The sequence below is a fragment of the Rhinoderma darwinii genome, chromosome 4, assembly GCF_050947455.1.
Source record: "Rhinoderma darwinii isolate aRhiDar2 chromosome 4, aRhiDar2.hap1, whole genome shotgun sequence".
Classification (NCBI taxonomy): Eukaryota; Metazoa; Chordata; class Amphibia; order Anura; family Rhinodermatidae; genus Rhinoderma; species Rhinoderma darwinii.
This window is the reverse complement of record NC_134690.1, coordinates 322,123,337-322,138,658: the sequence shown is the minus strand read 5'-3', so window position 1 is coordinate 322,138,658 and position 15,322 is coordinate 322,123,337. Positions and strand designations below refer to the sequence as shown.

Below are 15,322 nucleotides of genomic sequence, written 5' to 3'. Positions count from 1 at the left end.
CAGCAGTTTATTACCACATACGGGGTATTGCCGTAATCGGGAGAAATTGCTTTACAAATGTTGGGGTGCTTTTTCTCCAGTATCCCTTGTGAAAATGAAGACATTCTACAATTTAGTGGAACAAAATGTAGATTTTCATTTTCACGGCCTAATTCCAATAAATTCTGCAAAAGACCTGTGGGGTCTAAATGCTCACTATACTCCTAGATAGATTCCTTGAGGGGTGTAGTTTCCCAAATTGGGTCACTTTTGGGGGGTTTCCACTGTTTTGGCCTCTCATGGGCTTTGCAAATGAAACATGGCACCTGAAAAACAATCAAGCAAAATTTGAGCTCCAAAAGCCAAATGGCCTTTATTCCTTGTAAAAACTAAAACATTGTATGTTTTTTTTTTAAAAAAGTAGATTTTCATTTTCACAGACCAGTTCCAATAAATTTAGCAAAAAACCTGTGGGCTAAAAATGCTCACTATACCTCTTGAAAAATTCCTTGAGGGGTGTAGTTTCCAAAATGGGGTCACTATTGGGGGGTTTCCACGGTTTTGGCACCACAAGACCTCGTCAAACCTGACATGGTGCCTAAAATATATTCTAATAAAATAGAGGCCCCAAAATCCACCAGGTGCTCCTTTGCTTCGGAGGCCGGTGTTTCAGTCCATTACCGCACTAGAGCCACATGTGGGATATTTCTAAAAACTGCAGAATCTGGGAAATAAGTATTGAGTTGCGTTTCTCTCGTAAAACCTTCTGTGTTACAGAAAAAATGTATTACAAATGAATTTCATAAAAAAAAAATTGAAATTTGTAAATTTCACCTCTACTTTGCTTTACTTCCTGTGAAATGCCTAAAGGGTTAAAATACTTTCTGAATGCTATTTTGAATACTTCGAGGTGTACAGTTTTTAAAATGGGGTGATTTATGGGGACTTTCTAATATATAAGGCCCTCAAAGCCACTTCAGAACTGAACTGGTCCCTGAAAAAATAGCCTTTTGAAATTTTCTTGAAAATGCGAGAAATTCTAGCTAAAGTTCCAAGCCTTGTAACGTCCTAGAAAAATAAACGTTCAAAAAACGATGCAAACATAAAGGAGAGACATATAGGAAATGTTAACTAGTAAATATTTTGTGTGGTATTACAATCGGTTTTACAAGCAGATACATTACAATTTAGAAAAATGCAGATTTTTGCAAATTTTCTCTAAATTTTGGTGTTTTTTACAAATAAATATTGAATTTAACGACAAAATTTTTTCAGTATCATAAAGTACAACATGTCACGAGAAAACAGTCTCAGAATCACTTGGATAGGCAAAAGCATTCTGGAGTTATTACCACATAAAGTAACACGTCAGATTTGCAAAAATCGGCTGTGTCCACAATGCCAAAACAGGTTTAGACACTAAGGGGTTAAATACATGTAGTTAAAATCTGATGACTTCTACAATCTTACAGATCATATTTTTTTCTTTTAGGTGAGTAGCGATCTAAGGGGATGTTTGGAAAATTTCAAATGTTCAATCAAATTCTTTGGCCCAACAAATATTTTTACAATTTACAATCCTTTTTTCGTTTTTAGTGTTTTCTCTTGATGTTTTCAAACAACACAAGTTGTCAATATCTATCACCCACGGACACATAAAACTGCTGCTTCCTCTGTCCACTGACTTGTCACAAACATCCAGTTATTTATAAACCAACATTGACAGAAGCGTGAATTCATGGTTCTGCTATTTCCCAAGTAGGCAACAAAAACTACAGAAGCCTTACAATGAATCGATATAACCCCCACCCCAGTTATAAAAAAACAAAACAGCTTTTGTAAAGAAGTGTTATAGTGTTAAAGCAGAAGTGTATATAGTAATCCAATTCTTTATTATATGAAGTTTTAGTCTGGAGAAGCGTTGTATGACAATTATGTAACATAAACAATAGGTTTTTATAGAAGTGACTTTCCGTAGTAACGACTTGGAACCTACTGATATAATAAAAGCTCACATACCTTAATAAGCATGAATTTCTGCATTTGTTCCACCCACTCCAGGAGTATAATGCTCGACTGGAGGGCACCACATAGATATTTATGGCTTGTGTATGGATTCCTCACTAAAAACATTAAACAACAACATATAAAGTTAATACTTGTGACACTGTCATTACTAATTTTTATTTAGCATATTTAAAAAACACTATTGTATAGTATTCATGGCCTGAAATATATGGACACCTGAATATCTCATTCTAAAACTACACACATGAATATGAAGCTGGTCTGCCCCCATTCCTCCACCAACTTTGCATCGACAACAACCTCCAGTCTTCAGATTTGTGATCATGTTTGAGGTAATTTGGTTCCATTCAGAAACAAGAGTAGTAATGATGATGATGATGATGGATGATAGGGTCTGGCTTTCAATCGTCATTTCATTTCATCCCAAAGGTGTTGTGTGGGGTAAAAGTCAGTGATCTATGGTATATATGGCGCTCAGTAAGAGCTGTGTATCTAGCGATCCTCTCTCACGTGTTTTATGTTTGTATTTAATAGTGTCTGTTACTGTATATACCGGTTTTATCATCTGGCCTGAGGAAGATGCCGGTCTGGCGTTAAAACATCTAGCTTGAATAAATAATCTATATAACCAAAGTGACAAATTTCCAGTCTAATTCAGCAGCGCTACCGTTTTGGATCCTTGTCATGTAGCCATCGGGAAGGCAGAGAAGGTAAAAAAAACTGCTTCTGCCTTCTCTATGAGGCTGCACTTACACCCATTCATCTAAGGTAAAAGATTCTGTCCTGGTGACAAACTCCCTTTCAGATCAACTCAAAAGTCATCTCTAGACTAGGGGAACATTTGCAAATTTTTGTAATGTAAACAATTAGTGAGTAAAAAAAAACGCATTAAAGTTGCAACTTTTATGCAGCATAACAAATTAAGGCAATCACAACGTGTGTATATATATATGGAATCAATTGTCGTAGTTGGGTGCACAACCGGTGTGACTCATTGCATTCCTGTGGATGCTTCGGCTGTCCAAGCTTTACTGTCACTGCAATTTTCCCCTATCTATAACTCATTGTTGACAAGAATGTGATGTCTGGATGAAATATACATAGACAAGTCATTGCTTTATTTTGTTTTGTGGAAGCCGTTGTATTCAGCAGACTCAACCTTGTGCTTCTGCGTATTCCCCTCACTGTTAACAAGAGACCTAATGAAAATTACAATCAAAGGAATTGTGTCATTTGTCACCTCTGGAGTTAGCGAGGTCACTTTGTGTTACTAATAAACCTCTTCAAACTATAACAAAATGCCTCCCTTTTCCCACAGTGCAGGGCACGGTGACAACTAATGAGTATGGCTTTAAAGCAGAGCCACCATTCTCTAGACAGTATATAATTGAAGGTCGAGGCTTTCTACAGACACACAACCAACAAATTCAGCCATACTTAATATTCCACATTACAAATTAAAGGGAACCTGTTATGTATCTGTATGATGCCAAAACAAAAGTGAAATAATGGGCTGAATTGTGCCCACTAACGGGTCCTGAAGTGCTAAGTAGGGGGATAGCAAATGCATTTCAAGTCAACCTGACATTATAGCAGCACTATAAAAGGAATATGACCACTAACAGTCTCTAAGGTCCTGTTTACACTGAGTTTTTTGCAGGCTGAAAAAAAATATGTCTTTAGAATTCCTGTGCTTTTTTTTCCCCGTGTTTGATTGTCAGCGGCCATTGAATCCAATGGACGGAGGGCATAAAACGCAGCGAAAACTGATCATAAAATAGCGCCGCAGGTTTTCTACATCCCATTCATTTCAATGGAAGGTTAGAGGCGGAAACCACAGCAAAAAGCCACCCGGGGAAAAAAAAAGTCTCTGCCTCCCATTGTAACAAATAAGGGGGACATTTTGTCAGTTTTTTTTGGCACGGATTCTGATGCAGTTTCCACGTCAAAATCAGTGCCATAAAACTCAGTGTGAGCTGACTCTAAGGTTGCAATGGCGCAAATTTCAAAATGAATTGGAAAATCAGTCATATATATATGATCATTCAACCCACAAATCTAAGCGGCAGATAAAATGAAAATTAAATCTCCATCATCCTTGCCAATAATATATTATCGAGAATAGATTATAGAGAACAGAGATTACAATAGAATAATGATTTACAATATACCAAATTGTCTATTGATGGGCAAAACGTTAATCACATTTCTTGGTCATTGCATTATAGGTTGTAAATAAAGTGTAAAATATGTCCAACTTTGATCAGAATTTTCCAATTCACATATGATCTAGATCAGGTGTCTCAAGCACGCGGCCCCTGGGGCTGTCATCTGCGGCCCGCGGGACACAGAGCCGCTAGTACAGGCTCTGCTCCGGGACTCTGTGGAATTCCCTGACATCGCTGTCCATATGTGGACAGTGTTGTCAGGGTCTTCCCCAGAGCAAAGTCCCGGGCAGAGCGCTAGTTTAACAAGCACATATATGAAAGGACCCTGGGTAGTTGGCACTATGACATTAGCCCCGATAACCCCTGAGGACGCTAAAGCAGTAGCGAAACATGTCGGGGGGGCTTTTCTAATTTTTATTTAATGCTTGGCTGCTAGGCACATTGTTGGTTTAATCCATGAATTGACTGCTGCACACTGCAGCCCTCGTACTGGTCCGATCAATAGGTGTTCTATACCTCTGCACATTGTAGCAATCACCTATGATCTTTAGCTAGCGTCACGCATTGACAATTTTAATTTTATATGTGTGGTCTGTCTTTTTGCTTAATATAGCCTATTAAAGAATTTTAATTTATATCTATTCAGTCACATGGTAGTTTAGAAATAGGCCTTTCTTGCCTGCTGGCAATTAGTTGTTAGTGAGTGCTAGTATAGGCTCTGCTCCAGGACTCTGTGGAATCCCCTGACATCGCTGTTCATATATGTACAGTGTTGTCAGGGTCTTCCCCAGAGCGGAGACCCGGGCAGAGTGCTAATATAGGCTCCGCTCCGGGACTCTGGAATCCCCTGACATCGCTCTCCACATATGGACAGCGATGTCTGGAGCTTCTCAAGAGCCGGAGTCCCGTGGAGAGCACTAGTATAGGCTCCGCTCCGGGACTCTGTAGAATCCCCTGACATCGCTGTCGACATATGGACAGCGATGGCTGGGGCTTCCCCAGAGCTGGAGTCCCGTGCAAAGCACTAGCATAAGCTCTGTTCCAGGACTATATGGACAGTGTTGTCAAGGTCTTGCCCAGAGCGGAGTCCCGGGCAGAGGGCTAGTATAGGCTCTGCTCCAGGACTCTGTGGAATTCCCTGACATCGCTGTCCATATATAGACAGTGTTGTCAGGGTCTTCCCCAGAGCAGAGTCCTGGGCAGAGCGCTAGTGTAGGCCATACACCTGGACTCTGGGAAAGCCTGACATCGCTGTCTATACATCGACGGTGATGTCAGGAGCTTTCCCAGAGCAGAAGTCCCAGTGATGTCAGGAGCACAGCTGGAGTCCCAGGAAGAGCCTACTAGCGCTCTGCCGGGACACCAGCTTCGGGGTTGCCCCTGACATCCATGTCTATATATGGACAGTGATGTCAGGAACAGAGCTGGAATCCCAGGCAGAGTGCTAGAAGTGGCTCTGCTCCGGGACTCCACCTCTGGGCAAGCCCCTGACATCCCTGTCCATATATGGACACTGATATATGAACACTGTGCATGGACAGTGACGCCAGGGGCTCCATCAGCAGAGGAATCCCCAGCCAAATCGTCAGCAACTGTGGCGGCACCCGCGGAGGGCACCGTGGCGGCACCCGCAGAGGGCACCGTGGCGGCACCCGCAGAGGGCACCGTGGCGGCACCCCGCAGAGGGCACCGTGGCGGCACCCGCAGAGGGCACCGTGGCGGCACCCGCAGAGGGCACCGTGGCGGCACCCGCAGAGGGCACCGTGGCGGCACCCGCAGAGGGCACCGTGGCGGCACCCGCAGAGGGCACCGTGACGGCACCCGCAGAGGGCACCGTGGCGGCACCCGCAGAGGGCACCGTGGCGGCACCTGCAGAGGGCACCGTGGCAGCACCTGCAGAGGGCACCGTGGCAGAATCTACAGAAGGCACTGTGGCAGAATCTACAGAAGGCACTGTGGCAGCATCTACAGAGGGCACTGTGGCAGCATCTACAGAGGGCACTGTGGCAGCATGTACAGAGGGCACTGTGGCATTATATACAGAGGATTCTTTGGCACTATCTACAAAGGACTCTGTGGCACTATCTAAAAAGGGGCTGCCCAATCTTGACATGTGTGCCTGCCAAACGCTGCCAAGTGAGCAGCTGGACTGCATTTAGCGACACAAACTGGATTGTTGAAATAAGCATGTGGAGAATTCTCTAAAATTTTAAACCTAGCGGTATTATTATAGTAATGTAGTATTATTGTTATAGTAAAATAGTGTTATAGTAGTTCAAATAACTAATTGATTAACAATAATTTTGTATCAAATTTGAAAGTAATGCGGCCCGTCAACTTCCCATTTTTTCTATATGTGTCGCCCACTTACCCGGCCGAGCTTGAGAGCCCTGATCTACATAAAAAGATGAGCAACTCTGCAAATACTTTTCTTTATTTATTTTGCACTGATCCGGATTTACAGCTTGAATTCATTCTCATCCAAAAATAATTACATTTCTGCTGGCTGCTGAGCTCACACCTTTTATCACCCCTTGCTTGTTTAATATTTATACAGAATTTACTCTTGTGAATGGCAAAGGGACCAAACTGTAATGTGATGCAGTGAAAACTAACTGTCCCATACTGCATTATGGGAGCTCGGCTGTTAGGGAATTGTCTGTATAAGCTGGTAACTGGTTCCAATCGAAACCAGCAGATAGCTGAGCCAGCTCTAGACTATAACATAGACCGCAATTATAGGTCCGTATCAAAGTGAACCAAAGTATTCACAAAATGCCTCCACATCTAATCTATCTTTACATCTGTATGAGCAGCAAAATGGTGCTTAAAGAGGCTCTGTCACCAGAATAAAAATGCTCTATCTCCTGCATCAGTTTATCGGCGCTGGAATGTAGTTACTAGCAATGTGCTTTTATTTTAAAAAAGTTATGGCGTTTAGAACATTTATGCAAATGAGGTCCTTAATGCCCAACTGGGCGTTTTTTAATTTTCAACCAAGTGGGCGTATGACGAAGAGGTGTATGACGCTGGCCAATACGCATCATACACCTCTCTGCCTTACACCCAAGCTAGATTCACTGAGCAGCATGATCTCGCGAGACCGCGCTGTGACGTCACTTCTGCCCACAGGTCCTTCATCCCTGCGTCTGAAGACAACATCTTTCGTCTCCCTCCAGGCCGATGAGAAGTTCCAGTCGTCGGATCGGTAGTAGCAGCAGCCTGGAGGTAGACGAAAGATGTTGTCTTCAGACGCAGGGATGAAGGACCTGTGGGCGGAAGTGACGTCAGAGCGCGAGACCGCGCTGCTCAGTGAATCTAGCTTGGGTGTACAGAGAGGTGTATGATGCGAATTGGCCAGCGTCATACACCTCTTTGTCATACGCCCACTTGGTTGAAAATTAAAAAACGCCCAGTTGGGCATTAAGGACCTAATTTGCATAAATGTTCTAAACGCCATAACTTTGTTAAAAAACATCGTTTTTAAAATAAAAACACATTGCTAGTAACTACATTCCAGCGCCGATAAACTGATGTAGGAGATAGAGCATTTTTATTCTGGTGACAGAGCCTCTTTAAAGGTAATAAAATACATGTATAAATCTATACGCAAAACCTAGAACATAAGGATCCTAAAGCACCATGTGTACAGTAAAACGTCTGCTCTTGGAATCACTGGAAGGAATACATTCATTAGACAAGAGATAATGCAGAAGAGTTTGGCGTATTGAGAGCCTTTCCCATCGGTGTGGAGGTGTTTCCACCAGCAGATAGTAACTTTGTTTTCCTGGAAAAAGTTGCTATATTATCAGGTCATTAACACTTTTCACTGTACGTGTCTTCAGATTTATACTAGTTCATGGCCTATTGTTTTGCAGGACATTTAGTGACTAGGATGGCCAGTTAACGTGATGAAAACATCTCCTGGTGAAACAAGCAGCTGTGATATATATATATTAAGAGCAGTGTCTTGTGGACGTGTCCTGTATCATACGGTAACTGAAGAAGCCTGAAGTTAGGGATATGCTAGAACATGGGTTGTTTTACTTTTGGCTGAGACGCCGGTTTACACACCTGAGCTGATAACTGGAATTCGGTGACTTGTTAGAACAAGTGTAGGATGAACATTACCCTTAACATTGGCACCGCGTTTACAGTGCTCAAGCAATAGGATTTCCAATACCAAGAAAAACATGTTGCTGTGAAGAGATACATTTATTGCAGTGCTGGAGGGTGAGATTAGACTTTTCCCCAGTTACACTTCTGAATGCTGGGAATAAGTAACTTATTACCATTGCACAATTTACCTATGTTTGTGTAAGCGTCTCCCCTGTTATAGAATGACATACAGTTAGTCCTCGTGCACACAACCATGTGCAATTTGGACTGTAAAAAGGTGCGCAATAAGTAATCGCATGGAGAACTATATTGTGGGCAAAACAGTTACAGTGAAGGAAATAAGTATTTGACCCCTTGCTGATTTTGAAAGTTTGCCCACTGTCAAAGACATGAACAGTCTAGAATTTTTAGGCTAGGTAAATTTTTACCAGTGAGAGCTAGATTATATAAAAAAAAATACAGAAAATCACATAGTCAAAATTATATATATTTATTTGCATTGTGCACAGAGAAATAAGTATTTGATCCCTTTGGCAAACAAGACTTAATACTTGGTGGCAAAACCCTTGTTGGCAAGCACAGCAGTCAGATGTTTTTTTGTAGTTGATGATGAGGTTTGCACACATGTTAAATTGCAATTTTGGCCCACTCCTCTTTGAAGATCATCTGTAAATCATTAAGATTTCGAGGCTGTCGCTTGGCAACTCGGATCTTCAGCTCCCTCCATAAGTTTTCGATGGGATTAAGGTCTGGAGACTGGCTAGGCCACTCCATGACCTTAATGTGCTTCTTTTTGAGCCACTCCTTTGTTGGCTGTATGTTTCGGGTCATTGTCGTGCTGGAAGACCCAGCCACGAGCCATTTTTAATGTCCTGGTGGAGGGAAGGAGGTTGTCACTCAGGATTTGACGGTACATGGCTCCATCCATTCTCCCATTGATGCGGTGAAGTAGTCCTGTGCCCTTAGCAGAGAAACACCCCCAAAACATAATGTTTCCACCTCCATGCTTGACAGTGGGGACGGTGTTCTTTGGGTCATAGGCAGCATTTCTCTTCCTCCAAACACGGCGAGTTGAGTTAATGCCAAAGAGCTCAATTTTAGTCTCATCTGACCACAGCACCTTCTCCCAATCACTCTCAGAATCATCCAGATGTTCATTTGCAAACTTCAGACGGGCCTGTACATGTGCCTTCTTGAGCAGGGGGACCTTGCGGGCACTGCAGGATTTTAATCCATTACGGCGTAATGTGTTACCAATGGTTTTCTTGGTGACTGTGGTCCCAGCTGCTTTGAGATCATTAACAAGTCCCCCCCGTGTAGTTTTCGGCTGAGCTCTCACTTTCCTCATGATCAAGGATACCCCACGAGGTGAGATTTTGCATGGAGCCCCAGATCAATGTCGATTGACAGTAATTTTGTATGTCTTCCATTTTCTTACTATTGCACCAACAGTTGTCTCCTTCTTACCCAGCGTCTTACTTATGGTTTTGTAGCCCATTCCAGCCTTGTGCAGGTCTATGATCTTGTCCCTGACATCCTTAGAATCTCTTTGGTCTTGCCCATGTTGTAGAGGTTAGAGTCAGACTGATTAATTGAGTCTGTGGACAGGAGTCTTTTATACAGGTGACCATTTAAGACAGCTGTCTTTAATGCAGGCACCAAGTTGATTTGGAGCGTGTAACTGGTCTGGAGGAGGCTGAACTCTTAATGGTTGGTAGGGGATCAAATACTTATTTCTCTGTGCACAATGCAAATAAATATATATAATTTTGACTATGTGATTTTCTGTTTTTTTTTTTTTTATATAATCTATCTCTTACTGGTAAAATTAACCTAGCCGAAAAATTCTAGACTGTTCATGACTTTGACAGTGGGCAAACGTACAAAATCAGCAAGGGATCAAATACTTATTTCCTTCACTGTATGTATAGAGTGTTGTACCGCACATTATATTCCATCCTAAAAACACTGTTTTCAGAATACGGCATCTGATGGAGCTTTAGATTTTATGCTGTCTCGGCATAAAACAAACCTGTATATAGTGTCATATGGAAATATGCATGCCCCTCGTAGAAATGCATTACGACCGCATTTGTACTGATTCCTCAATACACTTGTGAGCATGGCCCTAAACCAAAGTGCAAAAACTGATGGTGTAAGCAGCTTTTATTAAAACTCGACTTACTGTCTCTGATCATAATCTGTCTCCATACAATACCCAATAACTCTAAATTTTCAACAATGCAGTATCATTTGTAACAGGAAAGATCACTGAAGTGTCTTAAAGGAACAGTGTCATCACAAATTATTTTTTTATATGTTAAAGATGTTAGTGCTTTATTAAAAACGTTTATATTCATTTGTGTGTTTGTGTTTTACTTTTTCTTATTTTTACACTTTTTCTTCCCTATGGGGGCTGCCATTTTTTGTTCCATTTCTGTGTGTGTCGATTAACGACACATACAGACATGGAATACGGCAGCCACAGTCCCATAGGGACTGCGAACGGCTCCCGTCCCATTGACTTCAGTGTACGGCGTCTGTGTGGGAACTGCGCATGCGCCGCTCCCACACAGTCCAATTCGAAATTGGCGCCGTCCGGCGCCATTTTCCTGTGGACCGGAAGTCGCGGCCGGACAGTAATATTACTACTTCCGGTCGCGGCTTCCTGATTTGTGCACTTGGACCAGCGGCAGGAAACGGAGCGGATGGGCCGGAGGGAGCCGCGGCGGCAGGAGCATGTAAGAGATTTCAATGTATGTTCGTGTTTGTGTGTGTTTACTACTGTATGTAAACTTACTACACTGTGTGTTAGCTCAAAAAATGGCGACACACAGTGTAGGAGGTTACACCGTTCAAACCCCTCGTTTATCCCAGCACTAGCCAGGATAAAGGAGGGGGGGATGCTGAGAGCTCACTAGAGCGAGGGCTTTTTACCCAATTTTGCAAAGCTGCAATTTTGGGGACAGCTCCATCTAGTGACCAAAAATGGGTAGTATTATAAATTAGAATTAATTTATAATATTTCCTGACTCGTGAAAAAAATAAAAAAAATTTGAACAATGTTTAATCACCCACACACTAAATGTTTAATTTTTTTTAAAAAAACATGTTTTTCTGGCAACACATTCCCTTTAAGCTAGTCAAGGAGACAACATGGCAAGTACCTAAGCATGTAGAAAAATGACCATGTGATCAGTAATAATTCTTTTATATAGGCCATCCTAGATATTTACACTGCCCTGAATAACATAGATGGGCTGTAAAAGTATAAATAAGAAATGTTATCAACACCATTATAATAGATTGTAGATACATGTCTGAACCTTGAACCCATTAGGGCATAAGGAGTAAATACAGTCCCTTCCCCTTACCGTTTATGACTCCTCTCTAAACGACAGAGCTGAGTGCCACTGCAAAGGGAAGCCTTCACTCTGGACCCGCCAGGTCAGTGCATTACACAGATGGCCCACATGGCAGCTGTGTATGCGTCTTTTTCCTTGCAGCGAATTGAGTTAGTCACCCTTGGCATTCAAAACCTAGCAAATATTTAGTACAGGCACTCAAATGTGACCCCCAATCAGATCATTTTTGGGGATGCAGCCACCAAACAGTTGTTGTTGAAAAATAACCTCCTTAAAAGAGAACTCTAAAAAAATGGAGCAATCATTACCAAGATTTATGGGGAGATGTATTCAGACTGCTCAAGTTTTAATTCAAGAGGCTCTGTCACCAGATTATAAGTGCCCTATCTCCTACATAATCTGATCGGCGCTGTAATGTAGAGAACAAAAGTGGTTTTTATTTTGAAAAACGATAATTTTTGAGCAAGTTATGAACAATTTTAGATTTATGCTAATTTGTTTCTTAATAGACAACTGGGTGTGTTTTTACTTTTTACCAACTGGGCGTTGTCCACAGGAGTGTATGACGCTGACCAATCAGTGACCAATCAGCGTCATACACTTCTCATTGTTCCAGCCCAGCTTCTTTCACTGCACAATCACAATAACAATGGGCTGGAACAATGAGAAGTGTATGACGCTGATTGGTCACTGATTGGTTAGCGTCATACACTTCTCTTTACAACGGGCAGTTGGTGAAAAGTAAAAACCCGCCCAGTTGGTCATTAAGAAACTAATTAGCATAAATCTAAAATTGCTCATAACTTGCTCAAAAATGATCGTTTTTCAAAATAAAAACCACTGCTGTTATCTACATTACAGTGCCGATCAGATTATGTAGGAGATAGGGCACTTATAATCTGGTGACAGAGCCTCTTTAAATCTAGAGTAAGATGCAACAGATTTATTAAGAGGTACACACCTCTTCAGCTGTCCGTGCGACACGAAATGAAATCTACGCCATACATGAGCTGGCCTAGATTTCTGCTAAAAATTATAGTAAATGGGCTAGGCTGACAATTACCACGCCCCTGCTACACTCCACCCACTTTTTGGAAAAGTGTCGAAAGCAGAGGGATACGGCCAAAAAATTGCACATTTTTTTTAGACATTCCCACATTTCTACACAAGAAAACTGGCATAGAAACCTTGTTAACTTTGCTACTTTGTGTCATGATAGGTGACCAGGACTACAAAAGTGCATTAACCCTGCTATCAGTCGGTGATAAATGAACACTCATCCATTCACTAAAGAAACCAACCAAACCCTCCATAATGGCCTGGTGGAAGGAAGATCCCAACAGTTTCACTTATGTACTGCTAGCTAAAAACAAACTCAATGGACAGGGGATATATATTGTTTTAATCAGTATTCCAAGTCCTATCAACAGCAGAATGTATACACCAATTTCGATTATTGAGCATTCACAGAAATACACACATCCTCTCCAATGCATGGCAAATGAATCTTCTATTCAGATGACACTTACCAACACAGCATTTTTGACACCATTTTGTATCCGGTATTTTTGTAGAAACAGCAAACTTTCTGTAGAAAGCAATAAAAACAAGCCTCAATAAACTATAGCCATATAGCAGATAGTAAGTGGCGCAGCACAGTATATAAATTCTAATAACTACTTTGTAATTTAACTGGAAATCAATGATCCAGAGACACCACAATAATTCCCTTGGTACTGAAAAACACTGTCATTCGTCGAGCCCCATTCAGCACAACAAGCCAAATATCACAGTCTATGTGAATAGGCATAAGAGTGATAAATCCCAGTACATGAAGAGTGTCCGTACATTAATTATAATGCTACAATTTTTTACACAGTAAAAAAAAATACAAAGAGACAGACTACTTGAGGAATTGTTAAGGTATCAATAATTACCAAGTTTTTACAGTTATGCTAGTGGCTTTTAAGGGGTCATTTAACCAACATATAAGGTATACAGTTACACTGTGGGTATATATGGATGGTATTTTAAATCCACACAATGTCCGTGTGACCATGCTACACAAGACCGGGTCACATATCAGGGAATGTTTTTAACTTCAAGCAAAGATATACAAAAATATTTTCTACATATTTCATCTGATAGTTGGCCTTTTACAGCAATTAGCAAAACTCAACTAATACAATACCATTGAATATAATGTAGAGTGGCGAGAGGGCAGTTAGAACATAAGGGCCTGTTCACATCTGCGATGTTGTTTCCGGTAAAACCACAGACACCCCTACGGAACGAATTAAAGTCAATGGGTTTCATCGCAACCAGCGCTTCCGGTTATTCCCTTGTTCTGCTCCAATGACAGGGCAAAGCAACGGAATGGCGAGCGCAGGTGTGAACGAGCCCTTAGATTTAGGCTTGTGGTGAGAATGGGAAGTCCTCAAGAAAACTGGAAGTCAAACTGGTTAATGGAGACCCACCTGGGTAGTATTCTGTCTGGAAGCTTGTGAGCTGGAATAGCAACAGGCAATTTCTGCATTTGTCTTGCATAATCAAACAACCCAGGCAGATTGTGTGAATATAGTTGCGAGGCTTTACCTGCATATGACAGAGAAGTGGTATTATAGTGAGCACACACAAAGATAATATTACCAAACCAAAGCAATTCCAATACCACAACACCATTTACTCTATACAGATTACAGACAGGACGGTACCGCAAAACATGTATATGGTCAGAATCCAAAATCTTTCACATTAACAGGCACAGCAAATAGATTAGTATAACATACCAGATATAGAGAGGAGGCAGTTGTTCATTACATACATCCATGTACATCTTCTTGGAAAAAGCTAAAGGAGATAAGATCAGGAGATTACAACTCTAAATGGCAATCATTCTATGTATCTACTATATATACAGAAGTCGTTTGGCCAATACCTGTTCCATTGATGTTTCATGCAATTCATTCAAATTCAAGGTGTATATACCTTCCTCAGCACCAAATATCAGATACTGATCTGAAAAGTAAAGACATGGACAATCATAATAGGTATTATAAATCTGTTTAAAAACATATGACTCAGCTCAAGTACACATCTAAAGATATAGCCAGCGCTGAAGACCCAAAAATATTCTCCAATGCACATTCTTGAAAGGTATTTAGGTTAGTCCCCCCTATACCACAGAACCCACAATTGTAAAAACAAAGCTGGAGTTTAGTATTTTTCACCAGCCTTTCTGCTCTACGCTGAATCTCACCCTTTGGGTCTCCACAACAGCATGACAATCGAGCGATGACACCATCCGGCATCATCACTTATCGCTTGGAAGCTGCCCAGCTAGCACAGTGCTTACAAGAATTATTCAATACGGAGTCTGACAAATGTATAGTAGTTACTCCATGAAATCCTTTATAGGACATTTCCGCTGACTGGTAATGGATACAGGTTGTGATATTCATGCTTGGTTATTGATGTGCTACAAACATACCTCTTGTTTCTGGATTTATCCATGATGTTGCACAATAGATCTTCAACGGACATCCATTAAAAACTTTTGAAAAACATGCACCCATCTGTTTAAAAAAATAAAATGTCAACATTTATACAGCAAACAAGTCATGAATTGACACTGGCAAAACAAATAAAAACTTAAGGTGGGTG

The 15,322-nt window shown here is 41.3% G+C and overlaps 1 protein-coding gene across 9 annotated transcripts in view; it reads right to left on the bottom strand.

The window, feature by feature from the left end:
• Positions 1-15,322, bottom strand: part of MAP4K3 (mitogen-activated protein kinase kinase kinase kinase 3) — a 339,362-nt gene that overhangs the window by 16,629 nt on the left and 307,411 nt on the right. For all 9 annotated transcript variants that reach the window (XM_075862768.1, XM_075862771.1, XM_075862769.1 and 6 more), the window contains 6 exons: positions 15,150-15,234; positions 14,598-14,677; positions 14,449-14,509; positions 14,137-14,254; positions 13,189-13,247; positions 1,999-2,102 (listed from right to left, as the gene is read on the bottom strand). In XM_075862768.1, the coding sequence (XP_075718883.1) occupies positions 1,999-2,102; positions 13,189-13,247; positions 14,137-14,254; positions 14,449-14,509; positions 14,598-14,677; positions 15,150-15,234 (507 nt within the window). The remainder of the gene's footprint in view (positions 1-1,998; positions 2,103-13,188; positions 13,248-14,136; positions 14,255-14,448; positions 14,510-14,597; positions 14,678-15,149; positions 15,235-15,322) is intronic.